This window comes from Oryctolagus cuniculus, chromosome 1 (genome assembly GCF_051225735.1).
Source record: "Oryctolagus cuniculus isolate XC-2025 breed Fujian yellow rabbit chromosome 1, ASM5122573v1, whole genome shotgun sequence".
Taxonomy (NCBI): domain Eukaryota; kingdom Metazoa; phylum Chordata; class Mammalia; order Lagomorpha; family Leporidae; genus Oryctolagus; species Oryctolagus cuniculus.
The window spans coordinates 58,195,722-58,222,436 of NC_142867.1; the positions used below are offsets into that span (position 1 = coordinate 58,195,722).

A 26,715-nucleotide genomic window follows, 5' to 3' on the forward strand; every position below is an offset into this window, starting at 1 on the left:
ATCCTCCCGACAACCCTGGGAGATGGGTCCTCTTATTCCCATTTTTTGAAGATTTTTATAAATGCAGAGTTCCAGAGAAAGACGGGGGTGGGGGGGGCAGAGAGATCGTCCATCCGCTGGTTCACTCCCCAAATGGCTGCAACGGCCAGGGCAGGACCAGGCCAAAGCCAGGAGCTTCCTCCGGGTCACCCATGTGGGCGCAGGGCCCAGGGGTTTTGGCTATCTTCCACTGCTTTCCCAGGAGCTGGATCATAAATGCAGCAGCCAGGACTCGAACCAGCACCCACGTGAGATGCATTGCAGGCAGTGGCTTAAACTGCTATGCCACAATGCCATCCTCCAAGAAGGCTACTTTTATGGAAAGAATTTGGCTACTTCCTCAACTTGAAAGAAACCCGTGTATGCTGGGAGTATCTCCTGCACCTACTTGCCCTGTTTGGGAACCAAGGAGCCAGGAGAAAGCCACAACAAGATATGCTGCAGGGAGGCCAGTGTGGCTGCCCTGTTGGCAATGAGCTCCAGGCCACTTCAATCACAAACATCACCTAATCCCACTGGATGAATCAGTGGTAGGACCTGCTCTCTGTATCCAAATTCACAGATTACCTGAAAAATTACCCACAGTCTCTCCATGGCCCTTCACTATAAGTAGAATCTTCATCTCCATTTTATGGATAATCTTCTTCAGCCTCAGTTTTTTTTTTTTTTTTTTTTTTTTAAGATTTACTTCTTAGCCACAACAGCTGGGCTGGGCTAGCCTGAGTCCAGGAGTCTGAACTCCATCCAGGTCTCCCACAGGGATGCAGGGGCCCAAGCACTTGGGCCATCTTCCACTGCCTTCCCAGGCATAATAGCAAGGAGCTGGATCAAAAGCATAGTAGCTGTCATTCTGATATAGGATGTCACCATTGCAAGTAGCAGCTTGATCTGCTGTCACAATGCTGTCCCCTACTTGATATATTTCTGAACTGTTTGATCTTTTCCTTTGTATGAGTGGAAAATATGATTAATTTCTTTTCAAAAATTAATTCAAGAGACACAGAGAGAGCTCCCATAAACTGACTCACTCCCCAGGTATCTACAATGGCCAATGGCCAGAGACAAGAGCAGGGACTCAGCCACCTGAGCTGCCTCCCAGAGTCTGCATTGGCAGGAAGCTGGAATCAAGATCCAGAGCTGGGAATCAAACCCAGGCACTTTGATATGGGATGCAGATATCTTGACCTGCATCTTAGTCACTAAGCCAAATATGATTTTTACAATAAAGCAGTAAGACTTTCCTCTTACTGTGCCCTTTCACCAAGTTAGTAAGAGGCAGAGCCAAGGTCTGAATCCAGATCTGTCTTGAGTAGCAAGCTTTGTGCCTCAATCTCTTGGGAGTTCCAGCCTTCGCTAGACATGTGCTTAGTCCAAGCAATATCATGCTCCCTTGCTCTTCTTATTCAAAAATTACTACACAGCCACAGCCATTAAAACAGTGAAGCATCGGCATGAGGACAGACACACAGACCAATGTAACAGAAATCAAAGTCCAAAAATAAACTCATCTACCCACGGACAACTGATTTCTGATAGGATCCCATGTACATTAAGTGTGAGAAGGAACAGTCTCTAACAAACGGTGTTGTGATTTTCACATGCAAAAGAAATGAAGCTAGACCCCTGCCTCATACTATATATAAAAGTTAATTCAAAATGCATCAGTGACCTACATATAAGCTCCAAAACCCAAAAATGCCTAGAAGAAAACAGGTAAACCTTTATGACCTTGGATTTGGCAGTGGATTCTTAGATATGACACCCATAAGCATAAGCAACAACAAAAAATAAATTGGATTTTGTCTCAGAAACTGTTGTATTTCAAAAAAATCTTATCAAGAAAGAAGACAACCTATAGAAATGGAAAACAATATTTGCAAATCATACATCTGATAAGAGTTTAATGTGTAGACTATATAAAGTATTCCTACAGCATAAAAACAAAAAGGCAACTTGATTTATAAACAAGCAAAGGACTTGGGTAGATACTTCTTCAAGACATACAAATGACCAATAAATATATGAAGAGATACTCAACATCATTTGTCAATAGGGATATGTAAATCAAAACCACATCATGGGGCCAACCCTGTGGCATAGTGGGTAAAAGATTCCACCTGTGATACTGACATCTCACACAGGTGCCAGTTTGCGTCCCAGCTGCTGCACTTTCTATCCAGCTCCCTAATGTGACTGGGAAAGCAGAGGAAAATGGCTCAAGTACTTGGCCCCCTGCCACCCATGTGGGAGACCCAGATGAAGCTCCTGGCTCCTGGTTTTGGCCAGGCTCAGCCCCAGTCATTATGGTCACTTGGGGAGTGAACCATCAGATAGATCTGTGTCCTCCTCCCTGTAACTTTTTCAAATAAATAAATTTAAAAAGATACCACATCACACATACTAGGATACAATATTCTTATTGTAGGATACAATAAGAAAAATTAAACCCTGGAAATTAGTACTGGTGAACATGTAGAGAAATGGGAACTCTTGTACACTGCTGACAGCATACAAAATGGTGGCAGCTGGTGCAGGAAAGTTTTATAGTTTATTACAAAACCAAACCTAGCATCATGTGACCCAGCAATTCCACTTCTAGATATATACCCAGAAAAAGTGAGGACAAGAACCCCAACAGGGATTTGCAAACCAGTTTTCACAACAGCATTCTCAACAGCTTAAACAACTCACATGTCCACCATTCAGTGAATGGAGAAGCATAACGTGGTCTATGCACACAAGGGAATGGCATTCAGTGAAAAAAGAATGAAGTTCTTATCTCATATATACACCATGGATGAACCTTGAAAATATTATGCTAAGTGAAATAAACCACACACAGAAGAAAAATACTGCATGATTCCACTTATGTGAGATGTGTAGAACAGGTAAATTCACACAGAAAGTAGATTAGAATTTACCAGGACACAGAAAGACAAGTGAAATCATTATTAAAAGGTACAGTGTTTCTATGCAGAGTGACAAAAAGGTTTTGGAAATAGGAATGGCTGCATAACACAGAATGTAACTAATGCTACTGAATTCTAAGTAGAAATCACTGAAATGGCCGATTTCATGTTATATCCATTTTCTCACAATTAAACTCAACTGTATATATTATATGCTAGTAATGAACACCAGAGTAAGTTTTTTTTTTTTTTCATAATACAAGGGAACTTTAAAAAGTTCATGGAGGGTCCAGCGCTGTGGCACAGAGGGTTAACGCCCTGGCCTGAAGCACCAGGATCCCATATGGGCTCTGGTTCGAGACCTGGCTGCTCCACTTCAGATCCAGCTCTCTGCTATGGCCTGGAAAAGCAGAAGATGGCCCAAGTCCTTGGGCCCCTGCCTGCAGCACCGGCATCCCACATGGGCACCGGGTTCTAGACCCAGTTGCTCCTCTTCCAGTCCAGCTCTCTGCTGTGGCCCAGGAGGGCAGTAGAGGATGGCCCAAGTGCTTGGGCCCCTACACCCACATGGGAGACCAGGAAGAAGCATCTGGCTCCTGGCTCCGGATCGGTGTAGCGCCAGCCATGGCGGCCATTTGGGGAGTAAACTATCGGAAGGAAGACCTTTCTCTCTGTCTCTTACAGTCTATAACTCTACCTGTCAAAAAAAAAAAAAAAAAAAAAAAGAGGTGGGGCCTAGTGCAAGGTAGTTAGGTCAGGGGCTCCCCTTGGAAGGGATTAACGCTGGTCTTTCACAGTGAGCTGGTTGTCCAGACAGAGCTGTTAGAAAGCAAGGCCGTCCCACACACTTGGCCACTTCATGTGGCTGGTTTCCTTTCCGCTTCTGCTAGTGCTGTAATGCATCGAGGAGCCCTTGTTGGCATGCAGTGCCATCCAGCCACCAGGCTGACCAGCAAAACAAACCTTTTTATTTTAAAAAGTATCAGCCTCAGGTATTTTGTTACAGCAAGAGAAAACCAACTAATACAATAATCTAAACAGAGATACACCATGTTCATGGGGTGGAAGGTGCAGTATTAAGATGTTAACTCACCCCAAATCAATATACAGATTCATATAATCTCAATCAAAATCCAAGCAGGTTTTTTTTAAAAATCTATTGGTAGAACTTGAAAAACTCATTAATTTAATGTGAAACTGAACAGGACCTAGAACAGTGAAAACAACTTACAGAGAAGAACAAAGTTGATTCTAAATTACCCAATTTCACAACATATTATATAGCTACGGTAACTCAGACAGTGTGCTACTAGTATCAAGAAAGACTGGAGCCGGCGCTGTGGCATGGCTGGTAAAGCCGCCGCCTGCAGTGCCGGCATCCCATATGGGCACCAATTCGAGTCCTGGATGCTCCACTTCCAATCCAGCTCTCTGCTATGGTCTGGAAAAGCAGTGGAAGATGGCCCAAGTCCTTGGGCTCCTGCACCCACATGGGAGATTCTGACTTCAGATTAGCACAGCTCCAGCCATTGCGGCCAACTGGGGAGTGAACCAGTGGATGGAAGACTTTCTCTCTCTCTTTTTTTAATTTATTTGACAGGTAGAGTTATAGACAGAGAGAGAGAGAGACAGAGACAAAGGTCTTCCTTCCATTGGTTTACTCCCCAAATGGCCGCTAAGGTCGGCACTGTGCCAATCCAAAGCCAGGAGCCAGGTGCTTCTTCCTGGTCTCCTCATGGAAGAGGAGCAACCGGAACTAGACCGGTACCCATATGGGATGCCGGCACCACAGGCAGAGGATTAACCAAGTGAGCCACGGCGCCGGCCTTCTCTGCCTTTTTTTCTGTGTAACTAACTTTTGAGTAAATAAATCTTAAAAAGATAAACAGACTAATGGAACTGAATAGAGACCAGAGACAAACTTACAGACAGCATACTTTTTTTTATGAAAATGCAAAAGCAATTCATTGGGAAAAGGAATGTTTTCAATGAATGCTTCTAGAACAATTGGAGATCCATTTTAAAAAATGAACTTACTAAATATAAAAAGTTAATTCAAATGTAGAACAAACCTAAATTTAAAATGTAAAATTAGAAAACTCTTTAGGAGAAAACCTTTATCACCTTGAGTTAGGCAATGACTTCTTAGATATGACACCAATTTGTAAGAGAATAAATTGATAAATTGGATTTCATCAAAAGTAAAAACTCCCTGAAAATACCTCCTTGGGGGGAAAAAAGATAACAGGAAAAAATACTCCAAGTTATATACCTGATAAAGGACATGTATCCAGATTACACATATACAAAAAACTCTCAAAACCTCAGTAATAAGGAAACAACCCAATTTAAAAAATGAGATTTTAACAGATACTTCCCCAAAGATATATGAATGGTAAATAAACATAAAAAGATGTTCAATATCACTAGTCACTAGGGAAATGTAAAATAAAAACCACAATGATGTACTATTACATACCTATTAGAATAACTAACGTTGAAAAGATTGTACCAACTTGTCACAGAGTGTGAAGGAACTGTCCTAATGCTCAAAGTAACATAAAATAGTTAACTACTTCAGAAAACCTAGGCAGTTTCTCAAAGAGTTAAATAGACACCTAACATATCCAGCCACCGCACTAAGTATTTGCCCAACAGAAACATGTCCATATAATGACATGTATATGAATATTTCTAATACCCCAAACCTGGAAACAGCCCAAACTTTTAACAATAGGCAAACGAATCAGTAAGTTATGGTCCATTCATATAAAGAAACGAAAGTCAGCAATCAAAAGATAGGATCTACTGATTCACGTGACAACATGGAAGATTATCAACATAATGATGTCGTGTGGATAAAGCCAGGCCAAAAGACAGGTGCATACTCAAGTACTGCGTTTATATAAAGTCTAGAAAACACACAAGTCAGATCAGGGGTGATCTGAGGCTGGGTGAAGGGATTAGGGGAAAAGCAGGATGGAAGTATTACAAAGAGATCTAAGGACACTGGCCTCCTCACTGTTCTCCAACACACAAGACACACTCCCACCTAGGGACTTTTGCTCTCACTGCTTCCCTCCCGTGGAACATTTTTCCCTATGAGCCACAATTTCTTCGTCTCTCCCCATTGTCATGACTCTTCGGAAATTTCACCTATCAGAGTTTCCCAGCCCACACTAAATGACCCAAATATTCACACTCCTACTACCCCCATGCAGTCAGACTCTATCCTCTGAAGTCTTTTTCTTTTTTGTATTTATCATTTAAGTCACTTAGCATTGACATTATACATATACACATACACATAACGTATACACACACAGCTGTACCTGTCTGTGTCTATCTCCCTCCACTGGACAGTAAGAACTATGCAACCAAGAACTGTCTTATTCACTGCTCTGTCCCCAGCACCCAAAATATGCCCGATATTTAGGAAGTGCTAAAAAAACTACATAACTGTTAAGAGGCAGGTACCACTGTTCTTTTTGTGATGGGGCTAAGCCCTTTGTCTGAAATACCATAACCAATAACTTAAAGAGCTAGGCTTCAAAGCCAAGTGACTTATCCCAAGTGCTGAGCAGTTACGCCACATTGTCTCAGTCTGAGAATCTGAACTTGCAACAGTTATCAAACAATGTAATTCTAGCCTCTGTTTAGGGAAACAGAAATCAATTCACTTCTCTCCAAGACAACCTGACAATAGCCAAAAACTGAACTAACAACCTTATTCAGGAGTTTGTTGTAATCAGACATTAAGAAAAATGTTACATACCCAAGGATGTTAACCACAGAATTGCTTCTAAGAGCAAAGAACTGGAAACTACAAGAAAGTGCCTGGGAGGGAGTGACTGAAGCAGATTGGAAGTGATGTGGATCAGGAAGAGACAGAAGACCTAACCCCACCCAGTCTGTTTTTCTCAAAGGGGTGGGAGGCGAGGTCATTTGTTAGAGTGTAGAGTGTGGACAAGGGTCTAGGAGAGTGAGGGAGATATGGGGTGGGGGCGGGGGCGGAGGTTTCAGGGAATGGGAGTGGAGCTAACCGAGACTGACAGATGGTGTAGGTGGCCCAGATGAAGATGAAGATTGTGGAAGTACCAACACTCTGGATGCTGTGTCAATTGTGTATGTGTTCTGGTGACATAAGGGGATGGAGATTCTGACACCACTCCATGCAGGAGCATGGCCTCATCCAGGCAGGGACGGAGTTGGGCTGAGCATGTGTGAGGGCACAGAACGTGCTGGAGTGGAGGCCGGCGCTGTGGCCATCCCAAGGGCATCAGTTCCATCCTGAGTCCTTGCTGCTCCACTTCTGATCCAGCTCCCTGCTCCTGTGCCTGGGAAAGCAGCACAAGTATTTGGGTCCCTGCACCCACACAGGAGACCTGGATGAAGATCCCGGCTTCTGCCTGGCCCTGCCCTGGCTGTTGCAGGCATTTGGGGAGTGAACCAGTATATAGAATATATAGATCTCTCTCTCTCCAACTCTGTTTCCAAACAAATTAAAATTAAAAAGAAGTGCTGGAGTGAAATCATCTAGCATGCGCTCAGGCTGGAAAGGGAAAGGAAGGAGCGAGCCCAGGAAAAGGCAGGCAGAAAGGTGCAGAGGTGAAGGCCAGCTGCATGGTGTGGCAGGAGCGTTGCCTAAGGACAACAGTGTGTATAAAATCAAACGTGAAGCAATTCCAAGTGTCAACGCCTAGGAATTTATCCTGTGAATAACTGAAGAGAACTCTCTAGAATGAGAAGGCCTACACACGATGAGTGCAGAGTGTTAAGGTGGTCATTGACACAGTGCACCAAAGTCTTTCAGGAACATGCCTGGAGACTGTGTTGTTGAAAACCCTCAGACTGGATGATACCTATTTGGTGCCTGTCATTTTACATACATCACCTCATTTTACTGCTGCAACGATTGGTAGTGCAGATAACAGGCAGACAAAATGACTAGACATGCAAAGCTCAAGCTCAATGTCGGGGCCAGCACTGTGGTAGTGGCTTAAGCTGCCATCTGCAATGCAGGCATCTCATTTGGGTGCTGAATCGTGTCCTGGCTGCTCCACTTCCAATCCAGCTCCCTGCTACTGTGCCTGGGAAAGCAGTGGAAGAAGGCCTAAGTATTTGGGTCTGCACCCATGTGGGAGATCCAGATGAAGCTCCTGGCTCCTGGCACAGCCCTGGCTGTTGCGACCATTTGGGGAGTGAACTAGTGGGTGGAAGACTTCTCTGCCTCTTCCTCTCCCTCTTTGTAACTCCATCTTTCAAATCAATAAATAAATCTTAAAAGAAAATCTGTCAATATGCTGCGGTTTCACTTGAATGGAAGGATAAATAGCCAAATCAAATCACCAGAGAAAGGTCTGATTTTTTCTTTTTTTAAAGATTTGAGAAGCTGCATCACAGATGGGGGGGGGGGGACCTTCATCTGCTGGCTCACTTTCCAGATGGCCTCAACGGCTGAAGCTGGGCATATTCGAAGCCAGGAGCTTCTTCCTGGTCTCCCATGTGGGTGCAGGGGCCCAAGCACCTGGGCCAATCACCGCTGCTTTCCCAGGCCATCAGCAGGGAGCTGGATCAGAAGTGGAGCAGCCGAGACTCAAACTGGTGCCCATGTGAGATGCTGGCACTGCAGGCAGAGGCTTAACCTGCTATGCCACAGCACCTGCCCCAGAGGTCCGATTTTGAACAGGTCAGTTAGGAGTGTTGGTGATTATATCTGCATGGAGAAGTCCACAGGCATCTAGAGCTGGCGGGCTAAGGCTCAGCACAAGGGCCTGGGTTACAGACTGGGATTTTGGTATTACAAGCACTGAGTCGATAACTGAGGTCACAGCATAGCCTGAGAACAGAATGGAGTGGGAGAGAGCAGGGCTTGGGCACGTGCTGCTCACATTTTGACAGTGGGGACCACGAAGCACAGGACTCCCACAAAATGAAGGCCACGTGCAGTGGCAGACTGCAGAAGGGGCCACACACTTTGCAGCTGAAGTAAGGCTTGCTTCCTCACCTCTTGAATGCAGGCTGGCATTCTGACTTCCTCTGGGCAATAAACTTGGCCAAACTGAGTTCCAAACCAAGGCCTCCAGAGGCTTCTCAGCTTGTGATCTCACACCAGAAACCTTTCCACCACATGAACAAAACCAGGTGATGCTGCTACAGATGACGGCAGGCAGAGAGAGGCCTGGGCGGAGGCACTATGGAGAACAGACCACACCCACAGCCCCAGAAGCAAAGCTGCAATGAATATACCGCATACAGGTCAACTTGGGGAAAGGGGTCTCCCAAGTTCAGGGATGTGGTGGGGCAGAAGCCAAACAGGGTTGGAAAGTGAAGGTTAACTATGAATAGTGGTTACCTGGGTGAGGAAGAGGGATGGGAGCACAAAAATAAATAAATAAGTCACATTTTATCACCTGTGTACCCTACACATGTGCTGCTTTAAAACAGCTTTATTGAGAACTGGGTACTGTTCAAACAGCATTTATATTTTAAAACACAAATACAGATTGGAAAATGGAGGTGGGTGGTGTGCACCACTGAGTGGTCTCAGGGACAGCCAAACCAGCTATACTACAACCACTTGGGAAGTCACACACAACCACTGAGTGCAGGGTTCTGCTCCTGATACTTTTATTACATTAGCTGGAGCAAGGCGTTTTCTTCCCTAGGTGTTGAGTGTGTCAGGGTGAGAAGAGTTCTGAAGACAGAACTCCAGGAAATGCTTTTTTATTAAAAATAAAAAAAAATTTATTTGAAAGGCGAAGTTACACAGGCAGAGGCAGAGAGAGACAGAGGTCTTCCATCCGCTGGTTCACTCCCCAATTGGCCACAACAGCCAGAGCTGGGCTGATCCAAAGCCAGGAGCTTCTTCTGGGTCTCCCACATGGGTGCAGGGGCCCAAGGACTTGGGCCATCTTCCACTGCTTTCCCAGACCATAGCAGGGAGCTGGATCAGAAGTGGAGTATCCAGGACTCAAACTGGTGCCCAGGGCCAGCGCTGTGGTGCAGCGGGTTAAAGCCTTGGCCTAAAGTGCCAGCATCCTATGGGATGCCAGTTCTAGTCCTGGCTGCTCCTCTTCAGATCCAGCTCCCTGCTATGGTCTGGAAAAGCAGTGGAAGATGGCCCAAGTCCTTGGGCCCCTGCACTCACGTGGGAGACCCAGAAGATGCTCCTGGCTCCTGGCTTCGGAATGGCGTAGCTCCGGCTGTTGCGGCCATTTAGGGAGTGAACCAGTGCATGGAAGACCTCTCTGTCTCTACCTCTCTTTGTAACTGTCTTTCAAATAAAATAAATCTTAAACAACAACAACAACAACAACAAACTGGTGCCCATATGGGATGCTGGCTCTGCAGGCGGCAGCCTCACCTGCTACACCACAGCACCAGCCCCAGGAAAGGCTTTCATTTGGTGATCTAAACAGAACAATTTTTCAAATCAAGCTTTTGTAGAGAACTAGAAACATTCATGATATTTACATTTATAAAATTAACCCAATAGTGATAGGAACGACTTCTGACTATGTCCCAGGCAGTACACTAAGCCTTTATTAACTTCATTTGACATTTATCAGTTCCTCAAGTTAGAGATGAAGAAACTGAGACCTAGAGAGGGGAATTCGTCCTGTTAGCTAGGTGGAGTCAATATCAGGTTGTCTAACTCCAGAGTCTGTTTTTGATTCTCCCACAAAAAAAAAAAAAAAAAAAGTATGTAGAATTAGCTCCATGCTCAGTCTGTCTCCCATATATGTCCTAAACCTTTTACACAGGTCATGCTTATTTCTTCTAGAATCTAGGCTGTGAGCTCATCAGGGGGAAGGGATTATGCCTTATCTTCTTATCTCATGGCCCAACACAGTTTGCACTCAATACACATTTATTGAATAGGTATATGGACGCATGATTTATGACCTGGACACACACAACCTTATACCTTTTGTCATATTAATATTTCGGAAATTTTAGAGCTCTCCTGCACAGACAGCACTTTGCTTTTTAAAAGGGCACGTCCACTGGAACTGGGAGGCAAACAGCAGGTTGCCGGGGCTGCTGAGGACAGAGGATGCAACAATTCATACCGGATTGGTATTTCTCCCCCACAAAGGCAATGGAAGCAAACAGGTGGGCCAGCTGCACCTATCTTGAGGAGAGAAGACAGGCCGAACTTGGGATAGGTTTACAGGCTGAGCTCAGCAGTAGTAGGGAGAGGAAGAGGAGGATGGAGGCGACAGGTGGGATGGATGAGGGCGAGGTCCCAGGGGAACTAGGCTCCGGCAAGAGGCACACCTGTTCATCTGAATCTAGAAAAAACTATGGGCGCCTAAACGCCGCGTGAAGAGGAGAGCAGCAGGACTTGGCGCAGGTGAAGGCGGCCCAGCCCACGAAGTTTTTCTGTCAGCCCTCACCAATTAGAGACGACTCAGAAAAATTAACTCCAGGATTCTGGAGATTGATACGGGGTTGCGAACTTTAAGAACAATTACTCTCTACTAGCCATCATGGTTTCATCTGGAACAAGAGTGGCGCCTAACACACCCAGAAAGGCAGAGCGAACATAATCTCAGGATAAATCCACGCGGTTTACGGTCACCTCACTCCGCTGTCCGTACGCGCCCATCTCGCCCGGGAGGGTGATGCCCTCCTCCTCCTCCTCCAGTCCAAGAAGCGCCGGGAGCGCGGCTCCCAACCGCCCACGCCGGGGCCGCTCCCCGTCTTCGCCCGGCTCCTCGCCCCGACGCCGGCCGCGGCCCTCCGGCCCCGCGGGCTGCTCCACGCGCGCCAGCCAGGCGCGGCCTGGAGCCGAGGGGCGCCCCCCGCACCTCAGCCCCTCCACGCCCTTCGCGCCACTCCAGGGAGGACCGACCCTAGCCCGGGCTGGGGGCGGGGTGGCAGCTCGCGGGTCGCCAGGTCGCAGTGGCCGCGTGCCCTCCGCCGGAGGTGCGAGGATGCTCTGGCTCGGGCTCCGCCGAGGCTCTGGGACCCATTCCCGAATGCCCGCGTCCACCGCAGGGGTCTAGGCGCTCGCACTCGCACTCGCCCTCACCCCGAGGCCCGCTCCTCCGGCGGAGTGCGGGCGCCCACGCAGCCCCCCTGGAGGGGCCACCAAGCCCCCTGGCCGGGCGCGTGCCCTACCTGTCGTAGCTCCAGCGGCTGTAGGACAGACTCCGGTGGCTGCTGACACCCTCCATCGCCGCCTCGGACTCGGCTCCGGGCTCGGCGGGCGGCGGCGGCGGCTGCGCGGGGCTCGGCGCGCGCTCGCGGGCTTGGAGCCGACCGGGGCGCGGGCGGAGGACTGTACCATTCGCCCCCGGGGGGGTGACCCCCCGGCTCCGCCAGTGCCAGGACGCGCGGGCTGCAGGGACCCGGACCCGCGGGACTGCCTCCCCGGCGCGGGCGTCCCGCGGGGGCGCGGCTACTGCAGCCCTGGCGGCTTATTTATTTATTTCCGTAGTGCGCGGCGCGTCGCCATGGCAACCGCTTCATCTCCTCCAGCGTCACCCGGGCCCGGCTGCTTTCAAACCTTCCCGGGAGAGGGAGCGCGAAGAGGCTGTAGCTGGTGCTAGCGTGGGCGTCCCGGACACGCTCCCACGCTTCAGAAGCCTCGGGTAGAACGGCCCTCGTGGGAGCCCACATCCCTTCGCCCCCTTCCCGGGAATGGGAATGTCCACGCCCACGCCCCCCATTTCCTGGATTCGCGCTTCTTCCCGCCCCTTTCCCCCAGCGCGGAAGTCCCTCTTGAGCCTTCTCCCCTCCTCTCTTCAAATTGCCTCCCCCTACCCTGGAGGCAACTCCAATCTTCCTTCAGAGCCCCCCACCCCCGGTTCTCTGGGCTCCTCGGTCTAGCATGGCCCTTTAAAGACGCATTTCTAGGCCATCTCGTTCTGTGTCCCTTTGTGCTTTCTCCTCATTACTACGAAAAACCCACTGGAAAAAATCTAGCAGTCTTGGCCCAGCAGGGGCAGAATGTCTTTTTCTGTACCTGGCTGACCCCAAGGGAAGGCTACGAGAGAGGGGAGAGAGGGGACAACTTGGCGCCTTTCCATCTCCTGGCCGCTTTCCCTTCCCTTCCCCCAGTCTGTCCCTGGGGGATTTAGGGCTCTAATCCTCCTGCAGAGGTCACAGGAGCCTAAGAAGGGCCTTTCCCTGCAGCTGCTGAGGGGAGGCTGCGCTAATTTCCCGCTCAGGTCAGGTCTAGGTCGGGTGGCAGAGCCAAGTTCCTTGGAGGCAGAGTGCAGGGAGGCAGGTTGGAGCTGCACGAATCCCCGGCTCCCGCCGGCTCCCGTGAAAGTGGAGTTATTTAGCCCTCTGGATTACAGAGGTTGCAACTGACAGTGCACCTGTTGCAGCCAGCCCACCAGTGGGTTGTTTGGCCGGCACAGGGCTTTTTCATTGAGTAAACTGAACACTGAACAAGGAGAGATTTACCACATCTAGCTCTCTATCTTATCTGGAAAACTCAGCACAGCAGACATGTAAGGGTACTTCCAAAAGTTTATGGGAAATGGCATATTATGAAAAAAAAAAAAAAAAAAAACGGGCCCACGCTGTGTTGTAAAGATTAAGTAGCAGCCTGCAGCCCCGGCATCCCTATGGGCCCATGATGTGGCTGCTCCACTTCCGATCCAGTTCCCTGCTAATGCGCCTGGGAAAGCAGCAGCAGATGGCCCGAGTGCTTGGGCCCCTGAACCCATGTGGGAGATCTGGAGGAAGTTCCTGGCTCCTGGCTTCCATGTGGCCCAGCCCTGGCTGTTGCAGCCATCCGAGTGAACCAGCTGGATCTCTCTCTCTCTCTCTCTCTCCCTCTCAAATAAACAAATCTTTAAAACAAACCAAAACAAAACAGGCCGGCGCCGCAGCTCACTAGGCTAATCCTCCGCCTTGCGGCGCCGGCACACCGGGTTCTAGTCCCGGTAGGGGCACCGGATTCTGTCCCAGTTGCCCCTCTTCCAGGCCAGCTCTTTGCTGTGGCCAGGGAGTGCAGTGGAGGATGGCCCAAGTGCTTGGGCCCTGCACCCCATGGGAGACCAGGATAAGTACCTGGCTCCTGCCATCGGATCAGCGCGGTGCGCCGGCCGCGGCGGCCACTGGAGGGTGAACCAATGGCAAAAGGAAAACCTTTCTCTCTGTCTCTCTCACTGTCCACTCTGCCTGTCAAAAAATAAAAATAAATATACTTATAAAACAAAGCAAAAACTGCACATAGACTTAAACTCTTTGCATCAAAATAAGCATCTTTTAATTCCACTTCCATGAATTTCTTGACGTCCCTAGTGGAGCAGAGAAGTGGGTGTTCTCACTACGGGAAGCAGGAACTGTGCTGTTCTCCTGTAGGCCCTGGACCCCAGCCAGCCATATATTTCACTTCCATAACTTGCCTGGTCCCTTCAGCTTTTGAATTAGCCCTCTGCCCAGTGCAACCCAGTCATCTCTGTAACCACTGAGGTTTGCCTTCTGGCCCTCAGAGCTGCCCAAATGTATTCACCGAGGGCCAGGTACTTAGTAAAATGCTGTATAGATCAAGCACACACACTCTTAATGCCCCTGGGGAGCTTGCAGACAGATATGCGAGAGCTGACTCCCAAACACAACTACTGCTTCTCAGCCACAGCTTGATGGTGAGCACCGTGGCCTCAGGAGTAGAGGACTGGGACCCTAGATTCAGCTTGTTGTGGCTGTGTGAAGCCTTATTTCATTGTCTGGGGAGGGGTGAGTTTTCCCAAACAAACTGCAGAACAGGAAGCCACTGATCCTGACCCATTATGATACAAGCTCCAAGCATGTTCTTTCTGTAAGGGACCAATGGAAAGATAATAAGGCATGAGATGGACTCCTGCAAGAAGAGAGGTCCTGCTCCATCCAGCAACATCACTCCAACCCAGGTTACCTCAAAGGCCTCCAAAGACTGACATAGGACACTGCTGTCATGTGCCTGCTTTACTGCCAACGGAGAGGGCAGTGATAAACAGATTCTGGGGCTGGTGCTGTGGCATAGCAGGTAAAGCTGCCACCTGTAACACTGCCATCCTACATGGGTGCTGGTTTGAATCCCAGCTGCTCCACTTCTGATCCAGCTCCCTGCTAATGGCCTGGGACAAGCAGCAGGTGCTTGGGCCCATGCACTCATGTGGAAGACCTGGATAAAGCTCCTGGCTTCAGGCTGGCCCAGCTCTAGCCATTGCAGCCATCTGGGGAGTGAACCAGTGAATGGAAGCACTCTCTTGTACTCTCTTGCTCTCTCTTTCTCTTTCTCTCTATCTCTCCCTTTCTCTGTAGCTCTTTCAAATAAGTAAATCTTTAAAAACAACAATGGGGCCAGCATTATTGTGTATAGGGTAAAGCTGCCACCTGCTGTGCCAGCATTCCATATGTGAGCCTGTTCGAGTCCTGGCCGCTCCACTTCTGATCCAGCTCTCTGCTAATGCACCTGGGAAAGCAGCAAAGGATGACCCAAGTGCTTGGGCTGTGCACCTATGTGGGAGACCCAGAAGATCTTGGTTCTTGGCTTTGGCCTGGCCCAGCCCTGGCCATTGCAGCCATTTGGGGAGTGAACCAACTGATGGAAGACCTCCCTCTCTGTCTGTCTCTCTAACTCTGCCTTTCAACAACAACAACAACAACAAAAAACAAAAACAAAAAAACAAAAAACAAACAAACAACAACAAAACCTAGATTCTACCTCCTCAGGAAGAAAACTCTTGCAGGCAAGAGTTATGCAGCCATCATACCCCTGCCTCCTAAACCTGATCCCCACAGAAGTGCAAACAAGAAGCCCAAGGCCAGGTGTCCTGAACCAAGGCTGAACACTGTAGGGAAGCTCTACCCTAGCCATTGCTAGAGCAAATCTAGGCTAGGCAGATGGAAGAGCCTAACAAAACCCCAGAGAGGGGACTCTCGAACCAAAGCTAGGAGCTGTGTGTCAGCATTTTGGGCAAGGGCTGATGTGTGGAAGTTCTGAAGCATGGTTGCAAAATTCTGGACATTCCTCGAGACGTATGTTTCTGGGAAAGCCAACATGCAATGAGGAAAACCCAACATCAAGTCCTGGGACCAAGGATTCATCATGGAAATGAGAGACAGAGATCTGGGGGTCTACGTCCAGAGAACAAAACCTGGGAGGGGAAAAAAACATTTCGGTGCAGCAGAGATGAAGAGCTATAAATCACTCCCTATGCTAAAACTAGGTCCATATTCTCCAGAGGAAAACTGGAAAAAAAGCACTGTTGCCTAGAACCAACTGCAGTGTGCACGGTGCCCCCATGGTCCACATCCTCCCTTTAGTTTCTGTTCCCACTGCCACCCCTATTTTAACTCTATAGGAGGCAACATATCCCCCTTTAACACCCTAGTCCTGGTAGACACAATCCCATGTTTCCCCAGTACAACTAGGCAGGGCTGGATCTTAAACACTTCATTCATGTTAGAGGAAAGACAATACGAAATAGGAAACAGGAAAATAAACAGAGCCATCAAGGAAAAAGCATCAGTGCCCAGCTCACAACCCTGCACCTTCCCTCTGGCCATCTGCAGATGGCTGTACTGATTTCAAAAGATGAAGTCTCCTACAGGATTTCCTCCCTAGAAATCCTGACACCAGCACACCCAAGCTCAAGAGGTGAAGATGGTTATTACTGTTCTGAGATGTTTCATGTCCAGATGACTGGCACTTTGACCTTACCAGTCGGTGAGCCAATCCTATGCCCAGCCACCAGGCCCAGTTGAGTACCTGCCTTAAGGTGTCATCCATGAAATCTTGCTGTGGACTGAATGTTTGTGTCTCCCCAAATTTCCTATGTTGAAACCCAGTTCCCAAGGCAATGGTATTGGGGAGCTATTGGATCATGAATGGGATCAGTACCCTTATAAAAAAGGCCTGAGAAAGTTTCCTAACCCTTCCCCCTAGTGAGGGAGAAGACAGACTTCTGTTAACTAGGAAGCATGTCCTGGCCAACACCAAGTCTGCTGGTGCCCTAAACCTGACCTTGGCCACCCCACCCTCCAGACTATAGGCAGTGCAATGCTGTTGTTTACAAACTACCCAACTGTCGTTCCCCGTCTTCGTGGAGGAACGACACTAAACCCTGCCTAGGCTTCATATCCGAGTCACGGCACCATTATGTCGCTCCCCGTCTTCGTGGAGGAGCAACACAGGACCCTGCGCTGTTCTTTCGTCTGCTCGGCCCTCCCCGGGTTTGCTGCTGGTTCTTCCCGGGTTGGCTACTGTCCCTTCCACCTCCGTGGAAGGGCAGTTCCCCCTGGCCACATTCCCCACTTCCGCAGGGGAGCGGCACACCGCCAGCTGGCTCTCTCGGGGGCTGCACAGGTGTTCCCCTTAGGTGTTCCCCTTAGATGTTCCTGGTGCATGCCGTCTCTCTCCTCCTTTATAGTCCTCCTCTGCCAATCCTAACTCGGCTGCCCACACACCAAGCACGCTGCTCTCCTCCAATCAGGAGCAGGTCCTGCTGTTTATTGGCTGAACTGGAGGCAGCTGTGTAGAAGCTGTTTTCTTCTCTCCCAACGCCATATTGTGGGAGAGCAGATGCATAGAATAAGTCTTAATTCCAGTAACTTAGTCTAGTCCGAATTGCTCCCCACAGATCCCCCTTTCTTTTTATTTTTTGGCATTGATACGCGCCTGTCTTCGGTGTCCCACGGCACACACTCTGCTCTACTTGCTAGAGTTGCCACAGGTTCTTACAAGTCCTATCAATCAGGCAAACCGAATCCGGGTCCTCTCTTCGCCATGTTGTGAGGAGGTTTTTAGGCGCTGATGCGTGCCTGTCTTTGGTGACCTGCGGCTCATACTCTGGTCGAGCCGCCTGCTGGTGCTTACCGCCTTAATCAGGCAGACCGAATCCAAGCTCTCTCATTGCCATGTTGTGGGGTGACTTATTGGTGTTGATTCGTGCCTATCTTCGGTGACCTGCAGCTCATACTCTGGTCGAGCTGCCCGCTGGTGCTTACCACCTTACTAATCAGGCAGACCGAATCCAAGCTCTCTCATTGGTGTGTTGTGGGGAGGCCTTATTGATGTTAATTCGTGCCTGTCTTCGGTGACCTGCGGCGCATAAGCTGCTAGCCGCCCGCAGGTGCTCATCGCTTCATTAATCAGGCAGACCAAATCCAAGCCTTCTCATTGCAGTATTGTGGGGAGGCCTTTCTATTTCTCTACTTCTCTATCTCCGGGCATTCCTATTTCTCCCATTTTACTTCTGTCTGCCAACATTCCTATTTCTCTCATTTTACTTCTAAACTTCTGTTTCTCTTATCCCCGCGGCTTCCCGGCGCCCGCCCCGAGGCTGCTTCTCGGCGGCTTTCCGGCTCTGAGCTGCTTCAGCCCGCGCCTCTCTCATCTGCGTGGCTTCGCTTTAGCCCAGCGTTCCCTATCTACTTGAGCCCCACACGCTCTGTCTGCGCGCGGCAGCCTCCGCGAGTCACACAGCGTAGCTTACGTCTCCGCCATTAGCATTCAATCTAAGTTCCCCGGGCTAACCTGGCGAATTCAACCCAGCTGACGTCTCCGCCCCACGATTTGGCTTCCCGTCCTTTGCTCCCCGGGCTAATCAGACGGATCCCAATCTGGCTTATGTTTCCGCTTCTGGTTTCAACTTTTCGCCCCCCATTCCCGGGCTAACTTGAGAATCCCAAAGTGGCTTTCGTCTCCGCCTTGGCCTGCCCCCGCAGCTTCAATTTCCCTAACATTTTTCTCTACCCGGTATGTTTCCCCAAGCTTTCCTCCAACAATACTCCTCCCTCATTTCTCCTGGCTTCTCCCCACAGTCCGTATCCGAGTCTGTTTGTTCTAGCTTTCACTTTCGCTTTCGACCTTAGAGATTTCTCCCAGCTTCCCCCCGTAGTCCGTATCCGAGTCTATGCCTAGGCTTTCAATAGCTTCTTCCGGCACCTTTTTCGTCCGGCTTTTCCCTAGGCTGTTTGCTAGTCTCTCTCTCCGATATTTTCCTGCTTCTTCCCGTTTCTTCCCTCCTAAGTTTCCTATCCGAGTCACGGCACCATTATGTCGTTCCCCGTCTTCATGGAGGAACAACACTAAACCCTGCCTAGGCTTCATATCCGAGTCACGGCACCATTATGTCGCTCCCCGTCTTCGTGGAGGAGCAACACAGGACCCTGCGCTGTTCTTTCGTCTGCTCGGCCCTCCCCGGGTTTGCTGCTGGTTCTTCCCGGGTTGGCTACTGTCCCTTCCACCTCCGTGGAAGGGCAGTTCCCCCTGGCCACATTCCCCACTTCCGCAGGGGAGCGGCACACCGCCGGCCGGCTCTCTCGGGGGCTGCACAGGTGTTCCCCTTAGGTGTTCCCCTTAGATGTTCCTGGTGCATGCCGTCTCTCTCCTCCTTTATAGTCCTCCTCTGCCAATCCTAACTCGGCTGCCCACACACCGAGCACGCTGCTCTCCTCCAATCAGGAGCAGGTCCTGCTGTTTATTGGCTGAACTGGAGGCAGCTGTGTAGAAGCTGTTTTCTTCTCTCCCAACGCCATATTGTGGGAGAGCAGATGCATAGAATAAGTCTTAATTCCAGTAACTTAGTCTAGTCCGAATTGCTCCCCACACCCAACTTCTGGTATTTTTGTTAAAGCAGCCCAAACAGACCAAGCCCACCCTCATTCCACTCACTCTCGCCCTACTATGTGTCTCTTCCCACAGAGCACCCTCTCAGTCCTCCCCGGAGTCCTCAGGTCTTCCTGCAAGTGAAAGAGACAGGGACTTGACGTGTCCACAGAAATGGACAGGTCATTTTTCTTAGCATCCCTAACTGCTGCTGAGGTGGGAGTGAGCTTTCCATTTCCCCCCAGGTAAACAGTGCATTCTCGACAGCTCTTGTTCTCAGTGAGTGGAGAGCAGCCTGCTGTGGGCTGTTTGGAAGCCCAAGTAAGGGGCCAGGCAGAGTTGGCAGCTGAATTGGCAAAGATAGGAGTCAAAGTCAAAGCTCAACCATCAGTTCCCAGGGTGTGTGTGTTGGGGGAGGAGGGAGAGGAAAAACTCTTAAAACTCACAATACAGACAGCAAATTTGAAAGCCATGGATGTTAAGAGCCATTGCAAGAGCAAGGGCTGTGTGTGTAGTGAAAAGTTTACTGAGTACCGGGAACTAAGGTTTGGGCATTGAAAAAAAAAAAAAAAGATTTGGGGAAAATGTTTGCCTGTATGCTTTTTCTGATGTTAGTATTATATTTTCAGGGCCGGCACTGTGGCACAGTGGGTAAAGCCATCGCCTGCAGTGCCAGCATTCCATATATTGCATTTTCTTTCACTAAGAGAGCAGAGATGGATACTATCTACAAACCATAGTTTGGCTTCAGCTTTGTTGGAAGTCCTGGTCACTAAATGCCATTTCCAGTATGCCTGAACTCGTGAATGGCCAATGATCATGTGGTCATGTACATAGCCATCATCTCTAAGCTGCAGGTAACAGCCAAAGCATGAGTAAGGCATGCTGTTTGGATTTAGTAATATTTGATTTTTCACCTTCAAATACAGGCATGCACCTGGTAGAACTTGGAGGGAAAAATCACCTCATGTGCTTTCTAGGTTGCAATTCCACCACATGTTTTTATAACTGCAGGGTTATATGTTGCAATATTTACAATGATGGTGAGAGCTCTTAATTTGATGTACCAAAAAATAAGAATTTTTAAGTTCAATCTGAAAAGAGATGGGCAATTAATTCAAGTATTTAAACAGAGAGCTACCTAGAGAACTTTAGAAAGACTATTATGTTCATTCTGAGCCACAAATATTGCTAATGGTGTAAATAACAAAACATAGAGTTAACAGGAAGAGCTGAGACAGAAGCAACCCCAAGGAAGCCAGCATGGTGTAGGAGGTAGAAGTAACAAAAGCTAGCAGTCCCGAAGGCAGGATACTCACAGAGTTTCATGTCCTTAGATGGGTGTTGGTAAATGCCATGGAAAGTTCTGCGCTCCTCACAAGGGAGATGAAAGGGCCCAGAAGACTGGTAGATCCAGGTGGGCTTCAGTGTTTGGTGAGGAGGGTGCAAAGGACGTGGGCCAGGTGAGCAGAGGTCAGGATGGGAGGGCAACAGGGCAGAGGTGAGAGAGCATGAGGACAAGGACCAGTTGAGGTAGGTCAGTTCTCACGGAGTGGCATCATGGCTCAGATGTGTCCCTTTCCCTTGGTTACAGGAAGATATGGAAATCCAAGCTGACAGATATGGGAAGTGTAGGGGGCCCCCAGGCCACCCCTGCAGGGTAGGATGACTCAGAGAGCTCAGCATTTGATTTATTACAGGGAAAGGGTTCCAAGACCAACTTCAAGCTCCATGATTCACTAGGATTTGTAGGACTCAGAAAACACCGTTTTACTCAGTTATGGCTTGTAACAGTGAAGAAACAAAAATAGCAGTTTGTGAAGGCAAAGGCTGTAGAGTGAAGCCAGCAAAAACCCCACGGAGCTCCCAGGGGCCCCTCCCAGGGGTGTTGCATGAGCACTCAATTCTCCCAGCAACAACGTGTGACAAACACACGGGCAGGGTTGCCATCAGGGAACGCTCCCTCAAGCTGTGCTGTCCTGGTCTTATTTATTTTTAAACTTTACTTATTTTGTTATTTGAAATGCAGAGAGACAGAGACAGACATAGAGAGAAGCTAGACATACAGAGAGTCCTCCACTGGTTCACTTCCAAATGCCCGTAACAGCCAGGGTTGGGCCAGGCTAAACTCAATCCAGGTCTCCTTCTTAGGTGGCAGGGACCAAGTACTTGAGCCATCATCTGCTGCCTCCCAGAGTACACAGTAGCACAAAGCTGGAACAGACAGCAGAGCTGGGACTTGACCCAGGCCATCCAATATGGGAGATGGTCAGCTCAAGTGGCAGCTGAACTGCTGCACACAACGCCCATCCTGGTGTCCAGTTTCCAGTGAGGGTCAGTCTTGTGGACATGCAGTTCCTCTAGGACGACCTCAGCTTTCTATCTCCCCACTGTGATCCAGAGCAAAAACAAGAGTTTGGGGTAAGTCATTTTGCTAGGATAAGCTTATCTAGTCAAACTGGTAAAGCAAACACACAACAACTAGCACTTGTACCTCTTCTCCAAAGGACTGACTGCTGGAGCCACTTTGCTCACCTCCACAAAGAGCCACGGGTACCCAGGAAATTACTTTCACCCTGGGATGGCCCTTGCCTAATCCTGGACAGGTGTGGGAGCAATACAGTGTGGCATCTTTATTCTCTGTGTGGACACAGAGATCTAGCTTGCACTCGAGAAGTTTCCAGCAGGATCATGCTGACTCTAACCTCTATGGGACTTTGCCTGAGTTCATTCTCATGTTTGACTTCTGCCTCTTTCTGCTCTCTCCAGCCACATTTCAGCAGTATGCTGGAGCTGGCCAGTACCAGGGGCCTATTGTAGCAGCTCTTCCCAATTCCATGTCCAGAGATGCCATGCTGATAGCTTTAAACTGGTCATGGTGGGAGTATTCACTATGGAATGTTCATAGAAACTGGCAATCGCTGTAATTCCAGGCTTATTTATTTTCATCTCAGAAAGCCTGGTGTTAATCATTTCCACCACACCACTGGAGCACTTCTTAAAAAATCACTTGTGTCTGCTTCCACAGTACTCAACCTAAGATGGGAACCAGCCTGGTCAGGGGGCTCAGGAGCCTCAGGGAGGTAGGCTGGAACACATTTCTCATATGAGATCAGAGAACACACTTCCTAATTTGTAAATGTGAACCAAAGCATTAAAGGCATTGTCAGCAGGCTCAAGCTGAGCGCCAGCTGTCCAACCCGTGGGCTCTATGACCCGGCAGTCCGAGAGCAACAGAGGTCTCCACGGTAGTAAGAACACTGTGTGGTCTCTGGAAGGCTGTGTGGAGCTGTCATCTCTGGAGTTTGGCCCCACTTTCTACACCAGAGAAGTACTCATAATTGGAAAAGGGGTTCATGGTGTGCTCCTGGGGCCCAACAGAGCTTGAAGACCTGACAGTGGGACATCACACTCTATACTGGAGCTGCCCTCTGTGGTCTGGGACAGCAGCTCTGACCTAGCAGTGCACTGTATGGTAACAGGGACACACCTAGGATTGGATCTCAGTGCGGAGGGCACAGGAAACTACAGGAAGAGGCGATTCAGACTCCCTGCCATGAGGCCCTGCGGCACCTGCTGCTCCCTCTGCTCACGGGTTCATGGATGTGAGGGTATTCCTCACTATCAGCGCTATAGAAGGGAAGAGATCGGAGTCTGGAGTATGGACAGGTAGGCTGGCTTCAGTGGCAAGAATGGAAAATGAAAGGCTGCAGTACTTGAGAGGTCGAGTGAGTGGGAAAGGCCTTGGGCAGGACACTTGGCCAGCAACTTTGCATGCAGGGACATACAGCACGAGCTATAGATGCTCACAGGCTTTGGGGTGGTGGAGAGGAAGGTGAGAGGTTGGTCAGAGGCCTGGGAGAAAGAGGACTGGAACACGGGAGAAGGAAGTGTGGAGAAAAGGCCTAGTGGGGTGGAGCCATATTGTGTAGCTGTGTGTGTCTCAGGTCAGTGCCCTACAGGAAGCATCTGTGTGGACCAGGTATACAGAGTGACCTGCCTGTGGGCCATCTGTTTCTTTTATATTTTCTTTTTTTTTTTTTAAGATTTTATTTATTTATTTGAGAGAGAGAGTTATAGAGAGAGGGAGAGAGAGGTCTTCCATCCACGGGTTCACTCTCCAAATAGCTGCAATGGCCAGAGCTGCGCTGATCCAGAGCCAGGAGCTTCTTCAGGTCTCCCACGCAAATACAGGGGCCCAAGGACTTGGGCCATCTTCTACTGCTCTCCCAGGCCATAGCAGAGAGCTGGATTGGAAGAGGAGAAGCTGGGACTAGAACTGGCGCCCATACAGGATGCTGGTGCTTCAGGCCAGGGCTTTAACCCTCTTCACCACAATGCTGGCCTCTAGGCCATCTGTTTTATCCTTGACTAAGCACTGGGACTCTTGGGTGGGGTGGGAATGTGGCAGAGAGGAAGGCACTGCACAAGCCCAGCAACACAGACACCCTCTCCCTGAGGCTGACTTAGACACTGCTGCAACTGAACACTCAACCTGCACTGGCACAGATTGGCTCCTCACCAAGTGTCACCCCTGGAGACGATAGGGCCAGCCCTTGGTCACATCAGGCTCCTTCCACCCCAAAGAGGGCAGCGGTTTGTCCTTTGTGGCATAAACACCTTTTCCGATTATGGGCTACCTCTCATGCCACAGTGCTTTGTGTGGCCTAGAGAGTGCCTAACGCACCAACCTGGGATCCTGCTTGGTGAGGCCTCAGCTCAAGGGTCCATGTTATGGGAAAGGATGTGACAAGTCTTCTAGCCCAAGGGGTCTTCCCATCTGCAGCAAACCTGGAAGCAGAGGGTAGGAAGTGGAAACGGCCCGAGGAGCCAGCTTTGGGATGACACTGTGTGGACATGGCCACTGTCCCCCAGCCTGCAGCATGTGATTAAGCTATTAGATGATACATGGGGTGCTTTAAAAGGTGTGGGAAAATGGAAGTAAAAAGATAAATTGACTTTGGTGTAAAACATTTTGAAATCCATGCAGCTTTTCAGAACAGGCATTTCCCAAGAACTTTTGGAAGACCTCATATATACTGTGTCCCTAGTAGTAAGAATACTTAGGGCTGGGGCCGGTACCGTGGTATAGTAGGTTAAGCTTCCACCTGCCATGCTGGTATCCCACATGGGCGCTGGTTCGAGTCTGGCTGCTCTACTTCTGGTCCAGCTCCCTGCTAATGGTCTGGGAAAGCAGTGGAGGACGGCCCATGTGCTTGGACCCCTGTACTCACATGGTAGACCCAGAAGCTCCTGGCTCCTGGCTTTGGGTCAGCCCAGCTCCAGTCGTTGCGGCCATTTGGGTAGTGAACCAGTGGATGGAAGACCTCTCTCTCTGTCTTTTCCTTTCTCTGTAACTCTGCTCTCTTCCTCTGTCTGTAGCTCTGCTTCTTAAATAAACAAAATAAATCTTTTAAAAAAAGGGCCGAAGTAACCAAGGGGTGGAAGCAGGATTGGTCCTTCACCCACCAGCCGGCTCTGTGCAAACTGTGCTCCCATTCCTGCAATTGGCTCTGTTGGACTCAATGTCCTAAGACTCAGGGGGAGTCTTCCACTGGTTCACATGGGAAGCTTGCCACTAAATCTATTGCTGGGGCCCTGTGGGCTCCTCCTGTCGGTGGACAATCAGGCAAAGAGAAGTCAGCATAGTGGAGTGGGCAATAAACCCCTGTTGTCCGTAGCAGCTCCGGTCACTGATGCGGAATGTGGTCAGGCAGGATTCATCTGGAACTTGGGTGTGGGAATGTCTCTTGGTGCTTTTAGGCTTGGTGATAACAGCGAGCAGGCAATCACGGCCAACAAAGCACGAGGATGGTGAACTATCCAGGGCTCAGACCTGCAGGATGAGCAACCCTGTGGCAGCGACAATGTTGACTAGGGGTGAGACATATCCACAGTGGGTGGTGAGGGAGGGAGGGAGATGAAGAATACGGTATTAACTGGTTGAGGACCAGCTGCTGCAGGGGAATTCATTCATCCCCCTAACCCCTCTGTGAAAGCCCTTGCAGCTGACTGCCTCCTTAAAGAGTCAGAGTCAGGGCGGACTCCCTGGAGGGGGCACGAGCAGATCCGAGCAGGCCGAGGCGTGCACCTCTGCACACACTTGCCACTGCGCCCGGCCTGACTTCAGCCCAGCAGTGGCAATGATTTCTATGCCCGCTGCATGCATCCCCCCTTCACGCCCTCCTAATCAGCTAAGGGCCCAGTCCACTTGCCCATGCAGGCGCTAAGTGTGAGGAAGTTAACCCCCTGAGGGTTCTTCAGCCGGTGGGGAAATCGGCTAGGTGCCTGGCTCTCCAGTGTCTCAGTGAGAGATTCACAGTTCCTCGGAGGGAGGCTCCTCGGTGGGACTGAGTCCCCACTGTCACAGACATAACCAGTGTAATACTTCAGGTTGTATTAGGTTCGCTCTGTGCTTGTCCCCACTGACTTTTGTCTTTGGCGCGTGTTGTGGGCTGGTTGTGCTCCCCCAAAGGACATGTGGAAGTCCTAAGCCTTGAAGGTGACCTTATTTGAAAATTCAGGTCTTTGCACATGTGATCAAATTAATATGGGCTCATTAGGGTGGGCCCTAACCCAAAGTGACTGGTGACCCTCTAAGAAGAGGGAAGTCTGCACACAGACACACGAGAATGCCATGTGACAACTGAGTTGGGAACTGAAGTGTTGTCACCTGCAAGCCAAGGGATGCCTGGGGCTACTGCAAGCTAGAAGGGCAGAGGATCCTCTCCTCCAGGCTCCGGCGGGAGCAGGGCTCCACAAATACTGATTTTGTTCTGGTAGCTTCCAGAACTGTGTGAACTTTTGTTGTTTTCAATCACCAAGTTTGTGGTATCTCAGACCACCCTAAGGCCCTGAAACAGACCATCTTGCACATAAACCACAACCCCCAGTCCTGGTGACTCTTGCAGGGGAACTAAACCCTCTGCAAGAGGGTTCCCTCTGCAGCTGAAGTTTCAGATCTAGATTTGAGGCTTCTATTCTCAGCTAACGGTTACTTCAATCTATTCTTCCAGTCCCAGTCAGCTAGGCAACTTTACTTGGACTGCTGGGTGTTATCCTACCTCGAACCTCTCACTTCTCCAATCTCCTGAATTTGGCAAGAGCACCCACTTAGCTGCTAGCACCCGTAGTACTAATGGAAAGGCCAGGTTGCCTTATAAGGGCACTTCAAAAAGGTTAAGTGTCGCTCCCCCTCTTCGCGGA

At 49.5% G+C, this 26,715-nt stretch overlaps 1 protein-coding gene across 3 annotated transcripts in view; it reads right to left on the reverse strand.

The window, feature by feature from the left end:
* TUB (TUB bipartite transcription factor) overlaps positions 1–12,351 on the reverse strand; it is a 94,852-nt gene extending 82,501 nt beyond the window's left edge. The window contains exon 1 of one of the 3 annotated variants that reach the window (XM_089329368.1): positions 12,078–12,351. In XM_089329368.1, the coding sequence (XP_089185494.1) occupies positions 12,078–12,133 (56 nt within the window). In that variant the 5' untranslated portion in view covers positions 12,134–12,351. The remainder of the gene's footprint in view (positions 1–12,077) is intronic. The other 2 variants (XM_089329360.1, XM_089329373.1) reach the window with 2 other exon arrangements.
* Positions 12,352–26,715: the final 14,364 nt, after the last annotated feature.